This window comes from Psilocybe cubensis, chromosome 2 (genome assembly GCF_017499595.1).
Source record: "Psilocybe cubensis strain MGC-MH-2018 chromosome 2, whole genome shotgun sequence".
NCBI lineage: Eukaryota > Fungi > Basidiomycota > Agaricomycetes > Agaricales > Agrocybaceae > Psilocybe > Psilocybe cubensis.
Window position 1 is genome coordinate 2355254 of NC_063000.1, and position 12488 is coordinate 2367741.

The following is a 12488-nucleotide window of genomic DNA, read 5'->3' on the forward strand; positions in this document are numbered from 1 at the left end:
GCCTTCACGATCATTTTACGATGGCCTTTCTTTGAATTGACATTCTTTCGCGAGCTATGGACTCTGCACCTTATCACATTTTTATACTATAGATTCTTTTCGGACAGCCTCCTCTGCACCCCTTTATCATACCTTCATTTTCCTTAGTACAACCTTAGGCTTGGACTTACGGACCATCTATGGACACTGGTCTTCACAGTCTTATTTGCTACTTTCAACATTTATCTTTATAATCTTCACTACATTCTCATTATTTCTTCTTGGACGCTACTTGGACGTTTTTTTCTATTACCTTTTAATTTTCGGATTGCGATACCTCACGGACGCCTTGTCTTTTTCTTCAAACCAAAACACACTGTATCTTTTAGTGCTCCTTTACCTTGCTTTTAGTTAGCAAACTCGTTGTATACCTACCTACCTTGCATTCAGTCGCATACATAGCACCACAATACCAGTAAAAACGTTTCTAATGCTTCTCACTCTAATCACCGATGACGTTGCACGCTTTCGTGAGTCCAAAAATAGGCAAACTTCTAAGGACAACCTCCATCGAGTGAGCTCCTTGCTACTGCGTCGCGCCATTTGGAATGCAACCACCACTTGATATACCTACACGGTCGCGTCGCCCATCCTCCTACATATCTCAACATTTTGGTGAACCTCATTTATTAGTAGGCTCACCTGAGCCTCTCGGCAGCAATCCATTCGACCACTTGCATGTGCCAAATGAGGGTTCCGATCTTGGCCTGCCTGCAACGCCCATCTCAAGTAGCCATGGCTTCGTATCATCTCTGCCTCGCAAAAGATCTACCACTGCACAACCCAGCTCTTCATATACGTCCTTTACGCGTCCCATCTCAAATGAGCGTGAGCGACACCCGGAGCAGCAATGGTCGCTATTTGGCCAACTGATGGAAAATGAGGGTTATCTCAGCCCCAAAGCCCCGTCAACCATCCGAGGGCGAAGGGATTCTGGTAGTGACTACTTTGGTCTGGAAACTACCAGCGCTGTATCTGGGCTCTCCCCTCGGTTACGTGGTATTCGTCAACATACAAACTCTGTCAAAACTGTTTCACCCATAAGAAGCTCAATCTACAACGAAGCAGGAGCCGAAGAATATGACTCTGAAGATCATTCTTCTGTCGTGTCTACTTTCCACTCCCCTGACAATTCCCAAAAACCATGGCATGGCTACTTTTCTTTGGGCCGACTGTCCCCGTCTTTGATATCCCAGAATGTTTTGAAATGTGCAATTGCATATTTCGTTGGGTCACTGTTCACTTTTTCGCCCTTTCTTTCAAAGATAATAAGCAATATGGATTCCTCTACCCCCTCTGCGAGTGCTCACATGGTGTCGACAATGTAGGTCTTCTGTGGTACTGTGCCATACTTCACTCATCATCTTCTCAGTGTTGTTTACTTCAACCCCGCAAAAACAGTTGGGGCAATGTTAGAAGCAGATATGTTTTGCTTGTTTGGAGTCATGTATGCGGCTTTTGCCTGTTTGGGTTCAATGTCCATGTTCTGGTGGTTGGAACTTAAGCCTGGATGGGAATCAGCTGCAGATTTTATTGCCCTTGTTTGGATCGGCGTTAGTATGGGAGCACTTGCTTGGATGAAAGTATGGATGGTGAGATTTAGGCACGATTCATGCCATAGTTTCTTTACTTAAACTGAATCATTAGGAAAATCCGTCGTTCAATACAGGTATGTTTTACCTGTCTTAAGCCTGCTAATATTGTTATGAACTGAGTTGGGCTTAGCTTGCAGCATGACCGCAATTCTTATGTTTGTCGTGTAAGTCACGAATATTGATCTGTTCTAGTTGGTTTATTCATACAACACTTCACAGAATAATCAAGGAAGGTGGCCTGGAGACACTGCTACAAGTGTCAGGCATCATTTTATGTGGTTCTAGCATCGCAAATTTCGTTTGCTTCCTTATTTGGCCTCAGTCTGCTATCATAAATCTCCAACTCAGCATGGTCAAAACTCTGGAATCGTTTTCAACGCTTTTACCGATGCTCACAAGCATCTTCTTGTTGGAGAATGACTCTGATGAACATGCACAGGACTTGCATAAGATTCAAAAGGCAGTCGAAAATCACCAAAGCAGTTTCACGAGCCTTCGGAAAAATCTTCGGGAAGCTAAGAGCGAGTGGATCCTAACTGGCACCTTGGCAAATGGCGATGGTGTGGTTGAAGAGGATGGTTCGTACCGTAACATTTCTGGTCAACGGTCATACGAGGATGCGGTAGATTCTCTGAACCGTCTGGCCCAACACTTAAATGGATTACGCAGTGGCACGCGCCTTCAATACGATCTTTCCAAAGCGGGTATCAAAGCCCGCACTGACAGGGCCGGAAAAAGCAAAGCTGCTGAACCCAATGCAGATGAAGACGAAGCGGCAATCTTGAGGGCTGCTGCTGATATGTTTGGCGACCTCGTCGACGAATTAGGCCCGCCTCTAAAAGCATTATCAGTGCGTTTTTTTTTCTTCTTGTTTTTTTTCTTTTGTTTTGCCGATAATTTATGTTTCGCCGCAATGCATTCACATCAGTCAACCTCCACCAACACCCTCAATAGATTGAAGGACGTATGCTTGGAATCTCGTCAAGATAAAAAAGGACACATAGATATCATTCAACCTCATGAATTTTCTGATCTTGTGGATGGAATCGAAGCAGCTTTGATTCGGTTCGAAAGCACTTCTAATCACGCCGTTTTGAGGCTGTATCGACGAAGCGATAATCCGTTGTTGCCGAACTCGCCATCTAGTCCTATTTTTGGTCAAGATACTTCACACACGTCATCTGGAGATGTTAATAACGAAAATGTCTTCCTCGTTTACTTGTGAGTAGAGAAGTTCGCATTGTATGTCATACACCTGTTGAGAATTAAAATTCCAGCTTTATTTTCACTTTGCAAGAGTTTGCTAAAGAATTGATAGCACTCGTTGATCCCATTGAACGAATATACTGTTACGAGCAACAAATGCTGCGCAGAGGTCCTTGGTGGTATAGGCTAATGACTTGGGTGCAAGGCATCTTCTCATCGTTCCGGTTCTCGCAAAGAAAACCAATTGACAGTCAAAACAGAACACTGAACTTCAGAAAGAGTCTGGCATACATGATACCACGCTACCGAGCTACCCACCCTGCCTTTCCGAAAATCAAACCTCACGCACCAGATACGATCCAAACCCCACCCCGTCATCAGCTATCAATCATAGGGAAAGTGAATCAATCGCTTTGGAGTTTCGGCAAAAGGCTTAAAGAAAGAGACACTAAATACGCTATAAAGGTGGGCATGGCGACACTCATTCTGGCTTTCCCTGCCTTTGTGGAGGATACCCGTCCAACGTTTGTTGAGTATTGGGGTGACTGGGCATTGATTTCCGTGAGTGGTAGATTGCATCATTCAAATGTGGATTTGGTTTTGATGTATGTGATCACTTTGCAATATAGTTCTTCGTTGTTATTTCCCCGACGATTGGCGCTGTAAGCATCTTCAATCGACCGTAAAACCATTGTATATAAACAATTTCTCATTTGCAGACAAACTACCTTAGCTTACAACGCTTCCTTGGTACTTTGTATGATTTTCTGCTGATTCATCCTGTGATCTATACTGACTTCACTTTTACTGCCGAATATCAGATTTGGAGCTTCTGTTGCTGTAACACTTTATACACTGCTACCAGAGGATGGCGTAGCTTTATCGATCACAGGCTTTTTGTTTTCGTTGCCTTGCTTTTATTTTGCGGTTTCAAAACCACAGTACCTTTCTGCTTCACGATTCGTTCTTTTGACATACAACCTTACATGTCTTTACTGGTTAGTCCCCCCTTCGATGTATACCGTTTGATGTGTTTCATTGACCATTGCATCACCTGTAGCTACAACCTAAGACAGAAAGATGTATCAGTGATTGATATAGGGGTACATCGCGCTTTGGCTGTTACAGTGGGCATACTGTGGGCTGCGTTTGTGTCAAGGTTCTGGTGGCCATCCGAAGCTCGGCGAGAATTGAGTAAATCTCTCAGCGAGTGAGTATCTGGTGCTTCATATTTTTTCCATGTGTTGACAATGATCAATAAATGGCCAGATTTTGCCTTCATATTGGCTGGCTTTACACCCGACTGGTAGCATCGAATTCATTTGCGCCTGAATATCGACAAGAAGGTTCATCGCTCGATCCCACCAGTCGAGCTATGTCAAGACATTCCAATAAACTCCAGCCAACACGTTTGACCAACTCTATACATGAATTTATGGCAATGTCAGACTTTTTTTGTCTTGAGGTGCTTGGTGATACTGAATGCTTGGTATCAGGGAATTGCACCTCCAGATCAAGCTCATTGAACTGCAAACGCTACTCGCACAAGCCCAACATGAGCCTCGGCTGAAGGGACCCTTTCCTGTGGATTTGTATCGCCAAATTCTGACCAGTCTGCAATCGATCTTGGATAAACTGCATAGCATGCGGTGCGTTACAACGAGAGAGGAATGGTGAGTTTTCACGAAAGTCTTCTCTGCCATTTCTCACATCATGCCATAGGTATACGGTGAGAGATAGTCTAGATGTTTCAAGGCGCCTTCTCATTCAGCTGACCTCGTTCAGAGTGTTCGCCAAGATTTTATCGTCCCGGTGAACAAAGAACGACGAGAAATGGTAGGCAATATAATGCTCAGTTTCTCAACTCTTGCTGCGTCGTTCCGACTCAAGGCACCGCTGCCTCCTTATCTGCCTCCTGTTGAAAAGTCAAGGCTACGATTGGTGCGTGTGGCCCACGTGTGGGAAGATTGATTTGATGGGATAGATACTGATGCTGTCAGACACCTCAGGTCGAGGCGATTCGGAAACTGGATGTTGTCAAAAACCGAGATGCCAAGGTTTCGCGTCAACTGCTTTTCTTTGCATATGCTCTCACGATGAAGGGAGTGACGATGGAGCTTGAGTTTCTCGGTCGAACGCTGCAGGATGCGTTTGGAGTGATTGGACAGACATCTGAAGAGTTTGAGCAGTTGTTCCTGCCTCTTGGAGAAAGCTCTGGGAACATTGAGCATGTAGCATGAACAATACAGATAGTAAAGGGCGGAAGTATGACATTGGAGGCTACCATCATGATTCTTCGTGTCTTTGTGGATATAAATAGGCATGCACTGCCATGCGTAATTGGGCTAACACTTTTTGGGTTAAATATCCTCGAATGGTCAACGCGGATTCACGGCTGCCCCTTGTTGACTTTATATCATTTCGACCGCAATTCAGGCAATTGCGCCTTTCTCTTTCTCTTTTCCACTTATGCATCGTCTCAGCGGGCTCCTGGGCTTGTCTCTTCTCTCTTTCTCCCAGCTCATCTCTGCTCAACATGCTGTAAGTCGTCGCCGTCACTCTCCCATCGTGGCCCCCCATTCATCACACCCTGAATGCTAGCTTTACTCTCGGCAACAGAGCTTGACGGGCGACAAAGTATGCGGTTCGGTAGGTTACTTGGCGCATCTCTGCTCCGACCATGTTTACATTCGTCGCCGCAGACCATGTGCATTGAGGCGACTGTCAACGGCTCGTCTACCACATGTACGTGCTAGGCGAAAACAATTGTCTGCAGTCTTGTTTAGTCTCTTCCAGATGTCCTCTCTAGTCTTGGGAAGCAGAACACGGGGTGGATGGCCATGTAACTATTCTGCTCACTATGCGACGCCCTTTGCTAATGTGCTGATGGCCATTAAGGGGCTTTGGTCGCCAGATGACAGGTACACTGATGGTCATAATGTGGATCAATCCAGATGGTTCAGTTACGCTTTCCCAACGTTCTGCATCGGATTATGTCATGCCCACTGTCGACTCAAATCCACCCAGAGTTGCTCAGAAATCACTATCCCTTAGTGTTGTGAGCATTCATGGACTGCCCTTGTACTTTGCTTGACTCTAACTCGATGCTAGACGAATTCTAAGACACCCTCCTTGGCATACACCATTCCTGTCAGTCTTGTCTCTGCTTATATTCTGTATACTTCTAATCTTTTGGCGCTCTGTCCAGTCAAACACAGATACAAAACAACCCATTATATACGCTTTTGGCACGACCACACCCTCGTCTTCGGATGAAAACGCTACTCTTCTACAGCATCTTGACATGGGTATCCTGCAGTTGGATCTCACCAAACCTGTGACAGCTACCACCCCAACAGACGGTTCGGGAGGTTACCCGTCTGATACCACCCCTGCCACACCCGACAGCAGCTTTTCCGAACCCCCATTGCTCCCCTACCAAAAGTTAATTGTTGCCCACGCCATTATGTGCACAGTTGGATTTTTGTTCTTATTGCCCCTGGGCGCTCTTCTGGCTCGATATCTCAGGACATTTATTCCTACATGGTTCCAGAGTCACTGGATTGTTCAGTTCGCCCTGGGTAAGCGACAGGCAAACATCTTTCAAATACAGGTTATGTATTAATTATCTCTACGCATATTAGGTGGCCCAGTCATTCTTATCGGCATTATCCTCGGAATTGCAGCTGTAAGTCAGTCAAAGGCAATGCATCTAGATGATGATCATAAGGTAAGTATCTCTCACACTGTCAATTATCAGCGCTCCAATTTACGTCGCAATAGCGGTGGGGGATCGCCCTTCTGGTCTTATATTTGGTCCAATGCGGTTTGGGAGCTTTCATTCACTTTGTAAAGAACCCAAACCGAGTACGCCGACCACCCCAAAACTACTTACATGCTGTCGTTGGTCTGGCTATCATTGGACTAGCGTTCTATCAAGTCCATTCTGGGTTCGACCATGAATGGACTTTCACCACTGGACGTGAACCGCTACCCTCGGTTGTAAAGATTGTTTTCTATGTATGGGTTGTGGTACGTTCAATTTCTCTGTTGGTGAACACATTCTTATTTAAACAATTCTATAAAATTACAGTTCTTGCCGGTTGCATACGCCGTAGGACTGGGCTTCCTACCCAAACAGTATCGTCAGGAATACAACAAAGTGCGTACAAATGACGACGAAGAAGAGCACAGTCAATTTGGCCTTAAAGAGACCTCGTATGGTCGTTGATTAAATATCCGCTAGTCCATAGATAGCTCTCACATTTGATGATCTTACCATGCGGACTTTCTTTGTGCTAACGGGACACTTTCTTTTCGTCTACTATATGGGCATGGGGTAGTATTTTATGATAGATCATTACACATATATATTTTGGATAAAGAAGGCTAGTCCTTCTTTATGAGCCTTTATGTGACTGTAATCCTATTGTTTTTTTCGCAGAGATGTACGTGTGCTGCAAGACAACGAGGTATTGTGCTACATCTGCAAAGCTGGACAAATATATGTAGCTGCAAAGATGGCCCCCATATTTTATTACTAGCAAACGTTCACCATTAGGCTCACGCTAACACCACATGAAACTTCTGTCGGCCAACCGCCGGTTCGACTGCGGATCCTTTAATGATCCTATACTAGTATTGGCGCTCTTTTTACCATCTACGCTACGTTAATGTGTTGATGTTACGTGTCATCAAGTCGGTCGGACAACCTAAGTAATTGATCTCTGACTATACTCCCCGATTTTTTTGCATTGCCTGCTTGCGGGGAAGCTGAAGGCCATCGCTGCTGAGTTCCGCCCGTTTCCCAGCTGTAATTTCCTCGGTGGGTGTCAAGCAGACCACATATCCGAATTTCCAACGAACCGATGAATTTTGTACGTTACTTCTGTCTACTTGGAGAAAGATGGTTGGAATAGTAGAGGATATTGTGACACTGTCCAAATAGGGTCGAATCGCGCGGGGATGAAGAACCTTGATGAAACCTTGTTCTACAAGTTTTCAAACAAAGCAGACCCAAAACACTCAAGAATGCATGCCACCGTTAGGCAGGGTCATCCAACTTACTGCATGAGCCAGTGTTCTCCCTCCATTATAATAGGCCACAAGTGTGGCGTTTGCTTGCGGTACCGATTCTCTAGCTGTTCTCACCAATCTGGCCACCGTGTGGCAGCTGGCCTGCATATTCACTGTTTCGCGGCGCCTAACCGACCATTGCCAGAGTCTCGGACAAACTTTGTAGGTACAAGGACCGTACGATTGAGAAATTGGTTACCTGGAGAGCTTCTCGGTGTGCCTTCGATAGCTTACATTTGATTCTCTTTCATCCATTTCTTTGAAAGCAAATGGAATGGAGCCTGTTCCACCTGGCTTGTTGCTGGTAAAACAACCAGAAATGGACCGTTGCGCAGCTGGTCAACAGGCTGTAAATGCTCAAACACTTATCTAGAAAATGCAGAAGCCCATTGTCTCAAGAAATATAGACAGCATCGATTGTCTTCAAGCCCACATCTTCATCCACTAACAGGTTCTTGGCCAGATGCTTCCCAAAGGTCTCTATGGTATTCTTTCTCTGATGGCTTTAATCATTCAGAGTCTTGGGACGGAAGTGGGCATGTCCTCTGGCAATGGTGACAAGGAAGGAAAAACCACAGATGAACCGACCAAAACGTTTCCTGATATTCAACCAAGAAATGGCAATTCGCGTTGCTCACCTGGAACTTGGTCTAGCAAAGGCACGACCCCTTGTAACGATTGTTCCCCTGGGTCATATTCAAAAGGCATGATTTTCTACTAAATTCAAACCTCAAGTTGACACTTACCACTTTTTTCTAGAATCTGGAGTAACATCGTGCCTCTTAGCCAGAGCGGGATACTACGTACCCACACCCAGAGCGACAACGGAGACTCCTTGTCAATCAGGCACGTATTCAACGTCGACTGGCAGCACTTCTTGTGGTTCTTGCCCTCCAGGACATATGTGTCCCAATAATGCACTTGCAAATCCGCAGAAATGTTCTCCAGGAAGATATTCCACTGGAGGATTGACCGAATGCACGAAATGCAGTGCTGGAACATTTAACAGTATTCAAGGCGCGACAGGGTGCTGCCCATGTGCAGCTGGTTGGTATAATGTAAGTAACCATTAGTGTGTTTCATGCTAGGACCTTTAACGACTGAGTACTTTCAGGATCAACCGGGGAACACCAATTGCCAAAGGTACGTTTTGCTCCATAGTGGGGGTGCTTGAAAGTTCAAATTATTGTTCAGATGTTCCAATCAATATCCATATTCAGGGCCTGGGACAGGAAACCGCAATGGATGTTCTGCAAACCCTGGAGGTTGGGCCATTTCTCCTTCCTGCTCACAGGGCTCAGATGGAACATGCCGTAGGTTTCCAGAGACATGACCTACGACCTACGTGATCTTGACTATTTATTACATTAGCTGGTTCGTCTCCATTTGCTAGCGTTAGTTCTAAGCCAAAGCGCCATGTCATACACGCGCCGCTTTGCCGAAGAACAGGTCAAAAAGCGTGTCCAGTATATGGGTTTAATTGGCGAGGGGGCAAACACCACTCTTTCACAAGTTATGAGTGTGTTGACATTGAAAATGACCTGGAGTGAGTCATATCGGCTTCTTTTGTTCTCGGCACTTTCATCTGATCGGACGGCAATCCTAGATCCTGCGGTGGTTGTGTTCAGCAATCCAACGATGGGGAAGCTAGCGCGGATGGTGGCAGAGATTGCAGCGCAATCCCCAATGTTAGTACCGTGCGATGTCATAAAAGTGAATGTGTAATAGGTAAATGTCCTTCTTGTTGGCCCTGCAGAAAACACAACGCCTCATGGTTTGCCACACCTTAGATTCATGCCAAGCAGGTTTTATCCGATCTGCAGATGGAACGCATTGTGTACCTGACCTGTAGTTGTTGTGGACCTTTAGACTTATTTTAGTGTAATAAGTACTTTAGAAACAGATTCCGGGGACAATATTGTCCAATTTATCGAGGGCGGCCTCATTAATGATCTGTGCTAGAGGCCGCAGACTAGTTTGATTGTTCATTTGTTAAAGCTTTTGTGCCACGATTTCGGGCTTTGAAACGCGTCAATATAAACCGCTTCCTTTCTTTTACCACCAACACTACTTATACCCCCCTCCACAATGGATTCACTAGACAACATGGAATACGAACACCAAGAGGACGCGTTCACAAACGAAGAATCTCAGGATTATGAGCAACAAACTCAGACTCAGTCTACACAGCAAGCTTCTCAGCCCCCGCCTGTCGCTTTTGATTCGCACTTGTGGGGGTTCTTGCAACCCTGCAGTGCAGCGCTCACTCGCATTGACTTTTGGAAACTGAATCCCCGATATACCATTGGCAGGAACACTGAAACTAACCAAGTTGTTCTGCCGGGGTACAAAGTCAGTGAGTGGTTCTTCTTCTTGCTTCTAAATCAACAATGTATCCGAACGCGGTTCACCCAGGCAACACGCACTGTACTATCACTTGGGATGGTAAGGATGTAGGATCCACTATCATTGTAACCGATCTATCGAGCAACGGGACATTCGTGTGTCTTGGTCTATTCATTTCTCAGGACTATACTCGCTAACATGCATCTAGATCAACGGAGAGAAGATTGGCAAGAACAACACGCGTATTCTTCATGAAGGAAATGAGATTGCTTTTGGTACATCTATTCCACAACCTCAAAACGACGGCCTAGAAGATTATCGTTTGTATTGCTTCCTCAAGACTGCTTGTCTGATGTTAACTCTTGGATTATCAGGTTTCGTCTATCGTCATTTGGCATGTGGTATGCCCACAGAAGGGTTGTATGCTCACTACGACCTCGGTATCGAGCTAGGAAAGGGATCATTTGCCACTGTTCGTAAAGCGATCCATCGCGCTACTGGGCAGTGGTATGCTGTAAAAATGATCTCCGCGAGCAAGGCCGTTCGAAACAATACACAGTCATCAAGAAACTCGAATCTTGCCCGCGAAATTAGTATCATGGAGAAGTTAGAGCATCCAAATATCTGTAAACTTGTCGAAGTATTCTTCCAAGACGACAAAAGCATCAGTAGGTACTCTGCATGCCGTAGCTTCATAGCAACTAACGGTTCACAGACCTTGTTTTGGAACATGTCGAGGGTGGTGATCTGCTGGAACATATTTTGAAAAATGGCGGACTTGGTGCGTCTTTAAAGTTCTTGATTTGCACGCAATCTCTCAACTGTGTCCTACTAGCTGAAGTAGATGCAAGAGATATTACATATCAAATTTGTGATGCCATGGCAGTAAGTCAGTTAACAGTCATACAAAATTCTTTAAACCAAGTGCCTTGTAGTATATACACGCCAAAGGAGTCACTCATCGAGATCTTAAACCCGAGGTTTGTATTGACCTCTTTTATCTTTCTGTCGGCGAAAGCTCACCATGTTCTTTAGAATGTCCTTTTGACTGCAGATAAACCCCCAAAGGTGAAGGTGGCTGATTTTGGGCTTGCCAAAGTCGTTGACAGTCTGACCATGTTAAGAGTGCGTCCTAACCTTCAATACAAGTTCTTCACGGATTGATGTTCTCCAAGACCATGTGTGGGACACCCAGTTATCTGGCACCCGAAGTTGTCAGATCCGACAATATCCACGGGTATGATAATCTCGTTGATAGTTGGAGCGTGGGTGTCATAGTGTTTTCCATGTAAGTGTTTGCGTAGGCACATCTGTTTGATTCCATTCTTATGGTCGTGGATTTAGGTTGACGAACTCCAGTCCCTTTATTGAGGACGAAACAGCTGATATAAGAAATCGAATCCTATATCGTAGAGTTGATTGGCAAACTCTGAGTAACTGTCCTATCAGTATTGAAGGTGTGAAGCCCACGTTATTTCTTTACACTCCTTTGTAACCTTTCTTTTCTCATATAGCCCACAAGTTCATTCGTCGTCTTCTTGAAGAAGACGCCCGCCGCCGACTATCTCTCACTGGTGCTCTCTTGGACCCATGGCTTGCCAACCATCTTCCTTATTACCCCAACCCTGACGTTTCCATGACTTCCGTAATTCAGAACGACGCTGATATGTCACCAGATGAGAACGAAAGGCCAGGACCTGCCCAAGCAACCACCTCCCGTGTTCCTTTACAGCGCCGTAGTCTAGTTCTCTCGCAAGCTGCGGAGGCGGGGGAGGATCCTATTGAACCTTCTTGGGAGATGATAGCCTATGCCAACTCTAGGAACGACGTTGCTGATGCTGCTGAGCCTTCCGAAGCCCCTGTCAAAGGGCAAAACAAACGCATCCGTGCAGATCTAACTCCTGTCCCTGAAGATGCTGTAGACGATACGGATATGAATGCATCTAACCCGGTTTCTCAGACGAACGGAAAAGATGGCCAGCCTCGTCGGTCAACTCGTCGAAACAAGGTCGCCCGCATGTCTTGATTCTGCACATATACATTGTAACAAACTCCACGGTTCTTCATCTTGCTCATTGACTCTCATTTCTTGTATTATTTTCTGACTGTATATATCAATTCTGCTACAATCTAGTTGTCGCATCTTCCATCTTGGATGATAAATGCTATGCCTAAATCATTTTAACGCAATGCTCCTCCATTAGCCTGATTAAAAATGAAGAAGCA

The 12488-nt window shown here is 45.3% G+C and overlaps 4 protein-coding genes across 4 annotated transcripts; all 4 read left to right on the forward strand.

Moving 5' to 3' along the window:
- Window positions 1-587: 587 nt before the first annotated feature.
- Window positions 588-5080, forward strand: JR316_0002270 (uncharacterized protein; the record flags this gene model as incomplete). Its single annotated transcript, XM_047888064.1, has 14 exons — window positions 588-1276; window positions 1854-2484; window positions 2563-2855; window positions 2912-3058; window positions 3101-3401; window positions 3470-3502; window positions 3560-3597; window positions 3662-3838; window positions 3901-4050; window positions 4110-4283; window positions 4337-4489; window positions 4563-4569; window positions 4626-4781; window positions 4841-5080. The coding sequence occupies 14 exons, from the start codon at window positions 588-590 to the stop codon at window positions 5078-5080; spliced, it is 3189 nt and encodes a 1062-aa protein (XP_047752987.1).
- A 465-nt stretch (window positions 5081-5545) lies between these two features.
- JR316_0002271 (Cytochrome b561 and DOMON domain-containing protein) lies at window positions 5546-7071 on the forward strand (the record flags this gene model as incomplete). Its single annotated transcript, XM_047888065.1, has 8 exons — window positions 5546-5585; window positions 5637-5682; window positions 5739-5898; window positions 5952-5990; window positions 6049-6421; window positions 6485-6570; window positions 6696-6872; window positions 6934-7071. 8 exons carry the CDS (start codon window positions 5546-5548, stop codon window positions 7069-7071), a joined length of 1059 nt encoding a protein of 352 aa, XP_047752988.1.
- Window positions 7072-8379: 1308 nt separating this feature from the next.
- JR316_0002272 (Protein priA) lies at window positions 8380-9768 on the forward strand (the record flags this gene model as incomplete). The annotated part of the gene is made up of 7 exons (XM_047888066.1): window positions 8380-8620; window positions 8676-8974; window positions 9031-9059; window positions 9111-9229; window positions 9288-9462; window positions 9523-9644; window positions 9707-9768. The coding sequence occupies 7 exons, from the start codon at window positions 8380-8382 to the stop codon at window positions 9766-9768; spliced, it is 1047 nt and encodes a 348-aa protein (XP_047752989.1).
- Window positions 9769-10004: 236 nt separating this feature from the next.
- On the forward strand, window positions 10005-12288 carry JR316_0002273 (Serine/threonine-protein kinase cds1; the record flags this gene model as incomplete). Its single annotated transcript, XM_047888067.1, has 11 exons — window positions 10005-10272; window positions 10332-10417; window positions 10471-10582; window positions 10637-10930; window positions 10978-11043; window positions 11098-11147; window positions 11198-11242; window positions 11298-11387; window positions 11438-11550; window positions 11607-11719; window positions 11777-12288. 11 exons carry the CDS (start codon window positions 10005-10007, stop codon window positions 12286-12288), a joined length of 1749 nt encoding a protein of 582 aa, XP_047752990.1.
- Window positions 12289-12488: the final 200 nt, after the last annotated feature.